The 13,636-nt window shown below is 41.3% G+C and overlaps 1 protein-coding gene across 6 annotated transcripts; it reads right to left on the bottom strand.

Moving 5' to 3' along the window:
• Positions 1–507: 507 nt before the first annotated feature.
• LOC140647280 (CD160 antigen-like) lies at positions 508–11,504 on the bottom strand. 6 transcript variants are annotated; one of them, XM_072851674.1, is made up of 7 exons: positions 11,461–11,504; positions 7,520–7,604; positions 5,190–5,271; positions 4,364–4,462; positions 3,346–3,690; positions 2,083–2,214; positions 1,441–1,859 (listed from the first exon to the last, which is right to left on the bottom strand). In XM_072851674.1, exons 4-7 carry the CDS (start codon positions 4,452–4,454, stop codon positions 1,759–1,761), a joined length of 669 nt encoding a protein of 222 aa, XP_072707775.1. In that variant the 5' UTR covers positions 4,455–4,462; positions 5,190–5,271; positions 7,520–7,604; positions 11,461–11,504; the 3' UTR covers positions 1,441–1,758. The 6 variants fall into 6 exon arrangements, with proteins under 6 accessions (XP_072707796.1, XP_072707775.1, XP_072707785.1 ...); XM_072851684.1 differs by lacking the exon at positions 7,520–7,604 and having other exon boundaries at positions 11,461–11,477; XM_072851653.1 differs by lacking the exons at positions 7,520–7,604; positions 11,461–11,504 and adding an exon at positions 7,193–7,322 and having other exon boundaries at positions 5,190–6,490.
• Between the last annotated feature and the right edge of the window lie 2,132 nt (positions 11,505–13,636).

Genomic DNA, 13,636 nt, shown 5'->3' with positions numbered 1-13,636 from the left:
AAAAATAAAAACATAATTCACCTTAGTCTCTTTTCAGCTATTCCTTATAGTTGCCAGGAGGTGGAAACATAGCTACACCAGCCTACAAGAGAAGCATCATGTTGATGTGTCATTGTACAGCATGCTGCCTGCTGAAGAATAGCGCTAAAAATATCTGCAGTCTGAATTGGCTCAGTGGAGCCCAAAACCCAGGATCACACCATGCTCTTCCTGGCCCCCCACCTCCCCCTTCCCCCAGCTAGCGAGACATCTCTACTGCTTGTTACTGCTTCTCAGCATCAAGGATGCCCTTTAAGCAGCTGGTTCTGTCAGATGTGACATACACGTTTATTTCAACAAGAATCCAAAATCAGGCTGCCTTTGATGGAAAGGCTCACAAAGCAGCAGCAATTGCAGCCCTCCAGAGCTGATAAACAGTCAGATACCTGGCAAAGTGATGAGGAGATAAATGATCGCTTGACTTATTTATTTAGAAGATACGCGTCTGCTTTGACATTCAAAAACATTACACACATGCCCAAGTATGAAAAACATGGCAGAGGTCAGAAGTGTTCGTCAGACAAGCTTTAGTAACCACAGAAAGAGACACAGATGTAACCATCTTCCCGTTGTCAGTTGGTACCAAATTTTAAGTCCTAAGAGAGAACACCCCTTACACAAAAGGCAAATTTACATAAATACTTGGAAAAGGGGAGAGGGACACAACACTGGTAAAAGACTGTAGACAAAATAGCCTTTCAAAACATCCCACAGTTAGGGTAAAACATTGTGCCTGGTCTGGGTTTCTGTTTGCAGAACAGTGAGTTTGACACTGGCTTCATTTCTGCTTCCTGTGCATCCCCCCACTGGAGCCCGTACTGCTGAGCGTTGAATAAGGGCCTCAAGCTTTCTCAGAGCAAATTGAAGAGCACGGAGGATAGACTAGAAATATGTCAGAAGACATTTCGGAGGAGAGAACCACCCAGGAAATCCTTCTTTGCATAGAGAGCTGTAGCAGAAAGGGAAAACCTCCCTGCGTGGGAGGCAGGTCCCAGAAAGTACAGCTGGAAAGAATCCATCTTTTCATTTCAAAGAGCACAACACTGAGAAATCTGTTGCCTCAATGAAGGCAAAACCTGGAAGAACTGACATTAGATGCAAGAGAATTTCAATTCTAGGACTAGAAAAGGCATGAAGAAATTCTTCTTCTCTGCCTAGGAGGTAGATGGGGTTAGCAGGTAAAGTGAATAATCCCAATGAACCAGTAGCAGGAAGTCCAGAAATAAGTCCCCTGAAACCTTGAAGTGTGCCATGAAACACAACGTGAATCCCAGACATTCATCATGCGCAATAAAATGAAGATGTTCTTACAGCACCTCAGGAATATTATCTTGTTTAAGCAAAGCAGCTGAGACTTCACAAACAGTGTCTTCATGGTACGAGTCCTTGCATGGAAAAAAAGACGAACACATACATGTACACACACACACACACAAGAAAGAAAAAATCTACTGGCATTCAGGAGCAAAACGTACCAATCCAAATGAATAAAACACAAGCTTATTCAAAAAGTGACTAATGGAAGACCACATCTGAGGTTATATTGAGGGGTCATCTGGCCAAGAAGACAGACTTTCTCATATCTAAATCAACTGCCTGAGCTCAGGCTCAGTATTTAATTTGCAAGATACCTTATGTCACATTAGCACACAACTACATATTCCCAAAAGGCCATACAGGAGGCATCTGAAGTTCATAAAACAATGGTCTGGTGCTCATTCAGTGCGCTCTGTTTTGGCACGACCAGGAATCGGACACTGAGCCAGGTGACTTCTGTGGATGTTGGCCAGAATCCAGCTCAGCTGCACCTTCTGCAAAATCTCTCAAAACCAAAACCAATGCAAGTTAGTTGGGATCATTTCACCTTCCTGCCTGGGGAGTTTTAGCCCGCTAACCTCTATGGAATTATTACAGTGGGAAAGGGGGAGTCCTTAAATATAAGGACCGTGACAGAAATCACCTGTGAGACTTGTGATTTTATAAAACCAATCATAAGCTCTATCTTCAGAAAAGAGAGAAAGAGAGATCAATCGATCTTCTTACCTTTGACATACACAATTATCCAGGATATCATGACCACAGCCCACATCTTCTCCAGCCCAGAATCCACCCTCAGAGCTTTGTTCTGTTGCAGGTCACCCTCTCTCCTCTCTGTGGTATTGACAATGCTCACACCTGATACAATGATGACCAACATGCAAATAGAGGTCTGCAGAACTTCATCTTTCTTTACCTAAAACTTAGTGGCAAAAAGGTGACTACAGGTGTAATTTTTATTTCATTTTTAGTCAAAATATGTTGGAGGAAACTTTAAGAACATCTTAACAAAGCTGGGAGAACAGCTTGGAAGGAATACGAGCTGGTTTCTCATCCTGCCTCTGATCAGAACCAACCAACAAAGCTCTAGTAGCTCACCACCACCACAACCACCAGATGAGAACCTCGGCTAGTTAGGCCAAATAGATATTCCCTTCCGCTGGAGGCTTGGAGCTGAAGTCACTTGGCACAAGTAGAGGACACCATCCCATACGATCAGTTAAGTCCTGTGTAGAAATGGTTGCACAGGAGCACTGCCACTGTATGTTTCAGCCCTGCCAGCCTTTCTGCACAATAGTTTTCTCTTCTACGTAATGAAGCAAGAGGAAAAAAAAAGTCACCTCAATAAGAACAAAATGTTCACAGTGGTGGCTGCTGTATCTCAGGTCCCGCTCCCTCTAAGCACCAATCCTCCCTGAGGTCTACATACACTACAATGAATTCAAGAGGCGATAAGGCTAGACTGTTTCCATACACAAAGGTCTCCATTTAAGAAAATACATAGATCTCCATTTTAGAGAAAATAACTTTACCGCCTGTGAATGTAGCTATGGCTATAAACCCAGAACAGGTGCTAGATGAACTGGAGCAGACCTGTGTCTAACCCGAGACTAACATACATTTTCCCACACTGCTTTTTCCACCCAATTCCTTTCAGCTCTGGTAACAGTGCTCGGAGTAGAAATCCCATGGGAAACTATTCCCATTAGCTCAGAGAGATCTGAGCTACACACAGCCAATCTAAAACAAATCCCCAACATTTTTCACATGTCAGTCTTGCATTTAGCATGCATAGATGAAGAGACAGAGGAGTATGAAACTTATTCCACATGTCACAGTGTGGCAGCAATCATTTTTGGTTTCACACCCTAGGAGGAGAAGATACATCTTCATGAACACAGTTTTTATCATGCAGAAATTTCACTTCAGAGACAACCATGTGGTCTCCCAACTCCTCTGAAAGAAAGCTCCTGGACACACAGAGCTTACCTGTTACATTCACGTTAATGAAGTGGCCCACGGCAGTTAGGACAGTATTCTTTATTTTGGCCCTGCACTGATAGCGGCCGCTGTCTGACTGGTTGACTTTCTGAATTTGCAGAAGCAGAAAGGACGTGACTTTCGCCTTGGGGTCTGAGTTTCGCGAGAGGTGCAAGCTTTCCACCTCCTTCCCAAACCCAGTCTCATTTTGCTGCTTTGCTTTTTTATACCAGTGAGCCTCCATTTGTGACACCTGATCCTGTTGATGCCTGATGAGGCAATTCAAATTCAGCGTCTGTCCTTCTTCCAGGTACTTCATGGTAGATGCATAAATGATTTCCAGCATACTGTGTTCTGTGGTGGAAGAGGGCAGACATTAACTGAACTGACCTTTGTGCCAGGCCAACTCCCCCTCCCTCACCATACTTCTCCATTTGTTTAAGCAGGGGCTCTCTCATGCTCCAGATGTGCCCAGAGCACCCAGGATAACAGGTACCACAATAAAAACCAATACTTCTTCCCTCATGTGAGAGGAAGAAAGATCTGTTTCCTACCGTAGATCTTGCAGCAAAGGCATTCTGCAAACAGAATATTCTCTATAAGCTTTGCTGTTTTCATAAAAATGGAAGATGAGAAGAGCGTCCTTTCTTCAAAAAAGAAGGTTAAAGCATCAGGGGAGAGGGGTATCTGGGGAGTTTGTTTTTTTCTCTTCAACTTGAAGAGAAAATTTGCTTTCATCTAATATTGAACTATTCCATGGAAAGATAATATAAAAATACTGATTGGCTCAAAATACTCCTCTTTCAGGATCAGATTTCACCTCCTGGCTCCCTGAGCATAATTCAGCATGGAGAAAACGAAAGGCTGAAAAACATCATGCAGAGCATGCCCCGCTGGAGGCTTATTGCAACAGATATTCTTTCTTTCCCATAACCCGGGCAGCATCTCTCAACCACACCAAGTAACTCCTAAACAGGATTAACAAAATGCCAACAGCATGCTTTTCCGTGCCAGGGCTCCTCCTTACCTGATACCAGCATTGCCAGAGCTGCCATTTGGAACACCAGAACGGGGCTGCTGCCTCCAGCCCTAGGGAGGAACCCTGCGATCAGAGTCATCTTCTGCACTGAAAAAGGAAAGAGAAGAAAAAAATCACAGGCAGTTATCCGTGAGTTCTTCTCATGGTACAGAGGAGAGCTAGTATAACTTAGCTGGGTACCGCAAGCCTGTCCTAGCACTTAGAGAGCAGTGAAAAGTGTGCAGGCTTTCCTCTGAAGCGATGAGCTGGTAAATGACAAAGAAACCCTCTGCATTTAAATAAGAGACATGAAAGCACATCTCACCTTTCTAAAAAAAGAAAAAAAAAAAACCAACCAACCAACCAACAAGACAACAGACCCCACAAACCAGAACACCCACACACAATCTATAAACTCAAGTTGCAGGCAACAGGCTTATTGAGGCCCAGAAGGCACTAGCTAAAACAGCTGAAAGTTAGGACTCAGACCGCAATCACACAGTTATTGCTGCAGTCTACAGTGAACTGAACAACTGTCAACAGATTCCTAAAAGCTAGCAAAATTCCTCTGTAATTGTTTCTCCTCCTCCAGAGGGCACCTGCATCAAATTATTTAGCTAGCACAGGCAAGAGCCTGGCTCCCAGCAAACTGTCTCAGGTCATTAAAATGAACGTACAGAACAACAGGCTACTGGCATCTCTTTTTCAATAATGAAAAAAAAAAAAATCAATTCTTGTTACTAATGTTACTGTATTTGTACTCTGAGTAGAAGAATTTTGATGTGGGCATCAGGAAAAAACAGAAATTCTGAAGAAAAAGAAAAATAATGCTTACCACTACATCCTCCTGTTTCAGTCTAGTATTAAGAGGCAGGAGAGGTTCTTTCTTTACCTCAGAATATAGATTTTCCTTTTCCCTAGAAAAACAAAGCTGTCTTTTAGAAATGTCTTTTAAGTGCCAGACCAGCAAGTAGAGTCTGACACGCTGCTGGGAAGGAGAAAAGCAAGAGTGGTTTGCTTGGCCTCCATTTTCCAAATGGGCAGGTGCCTTGAAAGGTTCTGAGGTTAAATAAGTAACCAAAAATCAAAAGCTTTGGGTTTTTTTGCTTGGTTTTGTTTGGTTTTTTTTTCCCTTCTCACCTACCACCTTAGACCAAGATACGGATGAAAGCCATGGCAGGACTTCTGGTTGTTCCACATTGTCCAGTACTTGTAATCTGTGTACTTGTGTGAGTTAAATCAGTTCTTTTGGGTGTGCTCGGATCTTCTTGTTGGTAGGGGAGGACAGCAAAATGGTGGGAGTGAAAATGACAGCCAAGCATTTATCTGCACTTTTCTATCCTGCAAAGAAATTCCTGTGTAGGCTGTACTTGCAAGAAGTTGAACGTCTGGTTGGTTTCTGTGTTATTTTAATGACAATATCTATTCTTCACTTATTCTTATCTTTCAGCTATTTATTGGCTTCCTAAAAGGGTCCCCATACACTTTCTGGTGTCAAGCTTTCAGTTATGGGTCAGCTACCCAGGACCAGGAGATTTTATTGGCTTTTACCAGCTAAGGCCAGCTTAGCTAACATTTCCTTCTCTTAGATGGCTCAGTAATTTTCGGACACTTAAAAGACTCAGAAGAGGTTTCATTTCCAGAGTGCAGACAAGAAGCATGAGTTCAGTTGCTCTTTTAACAGTTTTTGACATGCGCAGAGCGTAGTGGTTAATGTAAGGGGAATAATCAGAGCTGCCAGTTCACAGCCTCTGAAACTCATTAAAGCAATCAAAATCTTTGCTATTAGCAGAAAGTAGTTCAGTGTCCCAGACACATTTACTGAAAATGTATCCTCTCTGTGCTGCAAAGCCATTAGTTTCCAGAGTTGCTTCCAAACTTCCTTAAGACGACACCACATCCGTGAAAGGTGCTGAGAGCTCAGACACAAACATCAGCCATTCACAAAGCATGCACAATTCAGAGAGCAAAGCAAGATTTTTTTTTTCTCTTCTCCTTCCACTTTCTCTCACATCTCAGGCCAATGCCAAAGCAATGACTTCTCCTGCAGAGCAAGCAATGTGTTCTTTGAAGTCCATTCCGCACCAGGTCTGTCAGCGGAGCGTGATCCCAGTTACTCAGCCTTCACAGTGGAGCCTGTGGATACATATTCACGAGCAAACAAGCAAACTTGTCTCTGAGGTTTCTCCTCAGAAATAGGGCAGTGAACAGCCTTTTTATCAGAGAAAGGCCGAGGGAGGCTTTAAGCCAGCACCATGAGCTGTGCCTACATTCTCAACAGGCATCTGAGATTAGTAATACTGGAAAATACTCAGGGTGCAAGGGAACACCCCCTAGCACACCCACCATGTTAACTTCAAACAGGGCTTAAAAGAGGAAAAAAATCCCCTATTTCAACCATACAAACAAACAAAAAAAAAGCAAGTAGCAAAGTTCTGCTTGCTGAGTAAATCTGAATAGATCTCCATGTGTTTTAAGGCAAGTGAGATCTCGGATGTCTCAGCGTTAGTAAATCCATCAGATTCAATACAACAGTTAACAAATTTTCATTACAAGATTACAAGGCAAGGATATATCAGGGCTAGGAAAAACAGATCACAAGATCAGACAATATATTCTCTGGTGTCCTCATGCATCCTATGTATTTCCTGCTTTAGGAACCGACCTCCTCATGAAAGAAGGAAAAAAAAAATGCTATCAGCTCTTGTGTGTGATTATATTAAATCAAAAGATAAAACCAGTGATAGATTTCAGCTATTGCAATTTTTTGAAATATGAAATATTTTCATCCTACTTTGTTTAACTAAAAAAAAAAGGCAACATGGGAGAAATACATACCCTAAAAAAATGTGTCCTGAGGCAGCTTCGGACTATCACCTTCATGTATACATACCCATGATAATGAAAGAAAAATTTCAAACAAGGCAAATTCCAGGATTTGTCTTAGTGGTATGCAAATCATATTCAGATAGCAAGAGAGAAAGTAAAGTTCAGTTTCACCTAAATCATCTGTTACAAATGAAAAACAGTACAGTCATGAGGAAAAACATACACAGAAGATAACCAAGTCAGATTAAGCACTTCACAGCAACTGACCTATAACTAGATAACACCATATTCTGTATTTGCAACAGAGGTTCCAAAAATGCATTTCAGAGGACCTACCAAGCTTTCCTAGAACCAAATCCTGACAGCTCCAGCTGGACAGCTCTGTAAACGAGATGGTGGGAAAGCCTGGTCCTCATCAGATCTGTGAAGGATGTATCCTCTCAGTGGTCTGGAGCCGCTCTTTCACCACTTTGGACACCAGTGCACCGGGAACAGGCACGACACAGCTGTGCACCAGCCGCTCTGGATTTCTCATAGTCCTCCTCGTAATCTGTACTGGATACCTGTCTTTGCCCTGATCATACGGCAGGACTGCATTTTGGATGCATTGGTCTACAAGTCAATGATGACCAAAAGGCACCCTTTTACCCTCCCTTTTACCTCAGTTTAAGACCTAGTTTGCTGGGTTTGCTTTTGTAGAATACCACTTCATCATTACACATCTTATACATTGGCTTCTATAAATGACAAATGGGCTGTCATTTTTACTTTCTTATATCTAGAATAAATTTAAAAAAAAACAACCAAAACCCAAAACATTAAAACCCAAGAGTTCTATACTGAATTAAAACATAAGGTTTTTTCCGTAGTGATCATTATTTTTACTAATCATGCTGTGAAGCAATTTAGAACTAATTTTGAAGAGAACACAAAGAGCTTACAAATTTTGTACCTCAAGATATACATATTCCGTAAAGAGAATAGGTCCAGGTACCAATTAGTGAAAAGATGTACCTTCTTTTTTTGTTGTTTAAAAATCAAAATAATAAAATTAATAACGTCAATCAAATAACACAAAAGCAAGCAAACCTTAAGAAATCAACGCTCCGCTGTTATCTAGGCTGGTTAAATATGTAACTTCACAGTATTACAGTGAATCAACAGACTAACATAGTCAAGTGATCAAACCCTCAAACTAATATAACAGATTATCACCACTCACAAAGTTATCCCTAGGAGAATTTAAGACAATGACAACATCCTTCAGTTTCAATCCCTTACTTAATATAAATGCCTACCTGATTTAAGTGTCCATTAACTACTTTTTGCTTACACCTTACTGTCACTAAACACCATTACGGAGGGTTCTTATTCCATCATCCTGTTCTTCAAAAGGACACAGCGGGCTTTAAAGAAGGTCTGACAGCTAAAGCACGTAGCAGCAGCTTAAAATACAACCATTAACACAAGAGAATCTGACTCAGTGACAAGTTGTGATTTAAGTTTAGGAAATCATCAAAGGACTCTGTTGGGAATCTCTCATGTGCACAGACAAATGAAAACCAAGAGATAACGGTATAACTCCCTCCCGCAAAGGCGAAACAAAAAGCACAAGAGAGTAGAATAAACTACTTCTGCTTAACTTCTTGTTGTTGGCTATATGGACTCAATACTCAAATACTCAATACAGTGGAGCTTACTGTCACACACACAAGTTTAATTCAGGCTTATGCTGGCTTCCCCAGTGACATAAATCTTTAAATTCTTCCTCCTCTCGATGACCTGCCCAAGGAACAGCTTAACGTAACTTCAGCTATGTCTGTGGATAACAGAATTTTTCTTTTTCTTTCTCAGGTCTTTACATCCTGAGAAGGCATGTCCTGCTTGCTCCAGCTCTGAACCCAGTTCAGCATTTCAGGATCACTTAGTTTTTTAGGCCCTGATATAGTCATGTTACTCAGGATGATCTTCAAGACAGGCAATAAGCTAAGATGTAGGTGGATATTTCCTAGAAAGTTTGAGTGTCATCTCCCAGCTGAAATCAGGGACACAAGCTCTGCCGTCACCAAAACCAGTTTTACTCTTACAACCAAGCCAACCTTATTTCCATGTACGCATTTTATGGAGATTTATTCTGTCCTTAGTACTTAGGCATAGATTTCTGGTAGGATCTGTTGCTTGTTTGGAGGGGATTTTAAACAAATAAATATAAGCTCATAACCGACGCTACTGGCTTTCGCACCATATTAACATAATTTATTTTTATACTAAATTTGTTTTCTCATATTAATCTTGGGTTCAAATAGTGTCTAGTTTTATATTCCTCCCAAAGCTTATAACAATAGTTTTCAATAGTTACACAGGAAAAGGACTGCATTCTGCATTTCTTCAGTGCCAAGCATAGCAGTAGCCGCTTCCTTTTTGTGATAACAGATTACAAGCCTTTCAAAGCCACGAAGTGACAAGAAGTAATAAAGAGCAGGCATTATCCACCCCCACGTTTCTATTAACAGTTCTATAAGCATCATCAGAGCAGAACACAATAGTTCCCCCGACACAAAAGCAAATATACAGTGACCGAGAAGACAGAAACTTCTACAGGAAGTTTGTATTTCTCTTTGCCTTCAAGGCTACGTTCAGACTTTCCATTATGATCACTGATCTCAGAAAGAGAGCTAAATGAATATTATTCCAATTTAAATCCTTCTTGTAGCAAATTTGAAGAAAAAGTTAGGTCCTTGGCATACAGAAGAGAGTCAAAATAATTTTCGCGGATTCTGTGAAGCAACATCATTTATATTTGCTGAGGCTAATGCACCTTACCCCTCCAGACATCAGTTCAGCCTGAGCTTAGGGTAATTAAATGTCAGAATAGTATCTTTACTGACAAAGTGAAATTAAATACTCAATAATATAGAGGTTAATACAGAAATTAGGGACATTTCCTGCATAGATTACAGACTTGGGGAGGAGGGGATGGGATGAGATGAGACGGGACGCAGGCAGCAGGAAGAGGAACGGAAGATGGGAAGAGAAAGAGCTTCACACTTGCTGCTGTCAAAGCCTTGGGCCTGGATACTTCCTGTCTCACAGAGCCGTATTTTGGGAGGAAGAGTATATGCTTTCTATAGCGATTGTATAAGCATCTCTTCCTCATGCTCCTTGAAGAAAATAGTGAAGTAGACATAGTACTTATTATTTATACATTCCAAAAAGCTTAAAAGAAAAGGGACGCAGTCTACTGTCAAATTCAGAAATCCATCTCCAGAGGGCAAGAAACACACATGCAACTGAGATTTAAGTAACTTATTCTGTTCTTTCACAGATCAGAAAAAAACAGTTTTATAAGGGTATATACCCTAGGAAAAAGAAAGCTCCATGTGCTGAATGGAAAAAGCCAGGCTAGTAGATTTATAACATTATTTTTTATGTGTCAGCATCTTGCATGTCCAAAGACTACTGAACGATACAGCAATTAAAAGGCAGAACCGAAGAAATACGTGTCCAGAGAATGCCCAACAGAAGGAGCTGGAAAGAAAAGTCTTCCCACATGCTATGAGCGCCAGAGGGAAGATGAGAATTCCAAACGCATTGCCATTTGAGCAGCATTAATCAAACCAACTTCAGCTGCTCTTATCCAAACAGTCCTGCAGACAGCCCGATTGCTGTGCATGCATGTGAATATATATACATGCATACAGGCATTTACTATGAACAAACACACAGCTCCACCGAAAAGTCTACTTAGCTCACATAATTCTTCATTTTTAAGACCTTTAAATTTTGGCTTCAACAGAAATTTCCAGTTTTTAACGTTGATTTCAGCCCGACATCACAGCAAAAGAAGCTGCACAGACACACCTCACAGTTAACTCTGTAAAAAATTCTGCATCTAAAAACCCAAATTCATGATCAATACAGAATATTTGTTGACTAGCTAAAGAAGAAAGCATTGTTTGTAGCTTATATTCACCAGTAAAAAGGTCACTAGGGAAGACAATTCAATACTTAAAGCACAAAGAGCAAAGCCTGGGGGAAGAGGACTGCCACTATAATTCCTTACTGGCAGGTCTGGGGATAACAGAATACCTTTCTTTGCTGCAAACACAAGGACAGCAAATGAATTTTTTTTTCCCCTCCCCCATTTTTTAGGAAGACATAAGCCCAAAATGCTAGAAGGAAGGGTATTCTCCCCTTCCTCTGCAAGCCTGCAAACCAGCAGGATTGCAACGTCATTCCTGTTTGCTTCCCCCTTTTTTTTCCCTGACTCTCTTTACCGTATCAGGAGCATGTGGTCACCAGAAGAGAAAGAATTAATTACCACTTGGCTATGTGCAGGATGACTGATGAATATTCATTTGGTAGCTCAAATGGACTTTGCCTCATAATTAAGGAGGACTTCAGTGAACCAAATATTTCTATTACCAAATCACATGGTGCTTTATATAATACCTGCCAAACTGGAGTGGAAAAAAACATCACTGGCAAAATAAGGGGCAAAGGGAAAGGGCTGTAGTGATTTTGAACAGCTAAAATACAAGAGCAAATAAAATACGCCTTCGTATTACTCTGCTGAAGGAGACCTTAAAACAGTCCAAGGCTCTGATTCACAGTCCCTGTCAGACTTAGCTGTGGAAGGGAAGACATAGCTGAAGAGGCCGCTGCCCCCTCGGATGGGAACAGCAACTTCTTCAGGGAGCATATCTCTACCTAACAGAGGCTGTGAATCACAGCCTTCAGCCATCGCAGTTCACAGCCTTGCATATTAATATAAATTGAAAGTGACGTTGCCTCTTGTTAATACATTGGGTTGCGGTGGCTTAGACCAGGTGTACCACCTTTCTGGAACTCAGCTGCAGGGGCGTCATTTTCTGCAGGGAGTAGGGGACAGCTTTACAATTGTCCCAGCTGGAGTCAGCAGAGGACACGAATAAGCCTGTGTTCTCCCAACACGCTGCATTTGAAAATGAATTTTCATTAACTACTTTGTTATGAATCCAAGAAAAGGATGGCAGTGCAAGGAGACTAGGGAGCTTGTGGCCAGCAAGGATACAGTAAGCGATATAGGTAAAAAACCACTACTTAGAAATCCTCATTACATCGATTTTTAAGGGATGTACGTGCGTCCGGGCAAGAAAGCTCAGCTGTGATCGGTATAGTCACCGTCATAAAGATTTAAGAGAGGGAATATTTTTACAGCAAAATGTCCACATAAAACTTTTGTCAATAGAACAATGCTGGCAGTGATACATATCATTTGAGCACAACTTTATTTTCAGAATCAAGCAGATGAACTATATTCATTCAAATTTAGGGTTGCACTCCTTGTACAACTGTGTTAATAACAAAAGGCACATTTTTAGTCCACTGACCTTTGTAACTTTACGCTTGTATTATAAACATTAAAGATCTACTTCACCAATCTTTCATTAACAGCTCTGTTTTTTACTCTTCTCATCCAGTGGAACAGCCATGAAAGCGGTTTCTTCACCATCTCTTAACACAACCTCGGTGAGTCACAATTTAAAAAAAAAAAAAAAAACCAAAACCGCTTATAAAAAAAAAAATTAGAAGCGATCCAGAGGCTAGCTACATCATTTTTTTTCTTTTTTTTTTTTTTTTTTTTAAACTCAGACACAAATCTGTATAAACCTGCAGATGTGAATAACTAAGTTAAATAAGGGCCATCATCCTGGCACCAGTGGGCACACACTCTCCTCATGTCTGTGTCCAAAACAGGGCCAGGAAGTGACCTGGGCCACATGCTTCCCGGCAAAGAGCGAGACTTTGGTAAATAGCACTTACTGAAACCATGCCCTGGCACAACACCAACTGCGCCAGGTTTGGCTCTCTCCACTCTGCAGCACTCTGCCAGCACTGTGAGCCTCTGGAACAAGCCACAGCTTCAGGCTACTAGAACGTGTGCAGCACAGCTCTCACCTTATTGCAAAGGCTAAGTAGGAAAAATACCACTACCTTTACTGTCACCATTGCCCATTTGCCAGCAGAGGACACATTTACCCTTCCTTGAAGTTAGGCAGCTCTTCAGGTTGTTGAAGAATGTGTGGACAAGGGTGCTGAGGCATTTTCTCTTACTGCTATGTGCTCAAGTCAACTTCTTTGAAAGCTTTCCAGAGGATCAAAGTAAGGTACCTCGGACAGACAATACCAAAACGTCTCTACAGTCAGTGCTACTATTCCAGGTGGCCTGCTGGAAGCACTAGCAAGTGAGAAGTTTTTGCTTTGGGGGAAGGAGGCTAGGACTTACCAAAACCTGTGAATTTACTAAAGCCAGAGATCCTAGCAAGGACCACAGTTAAGAACACAGGTGCTTCTCTCCATTTACCAACATGCTGAGGAAACCACATGATCACTTACAACTACTAGAAAATGCTTATTTCTGATAATTTTTGGTCACACAGGTAAGTAACACAGAATTTCTTCTAACTGAAC

The sequence above is a fragment of the Ciconia boyciana genome, chromosome 1 (genome assembly GCF_034638445.1).
Source record: "Ciconia boyciana chromosome 1, ASM3463844v1, whole genome shotgun sequence".
NCBI classification, from domain to species: Eukaryota; Metazoa; Chordata; class Aves; order Ciconiiformes; family Ciconiidae; genus Ciconia; species Ciconia boyciana.
This window is presented reverse-complemented; position numbering and strand designations above follow the sequence as displayed.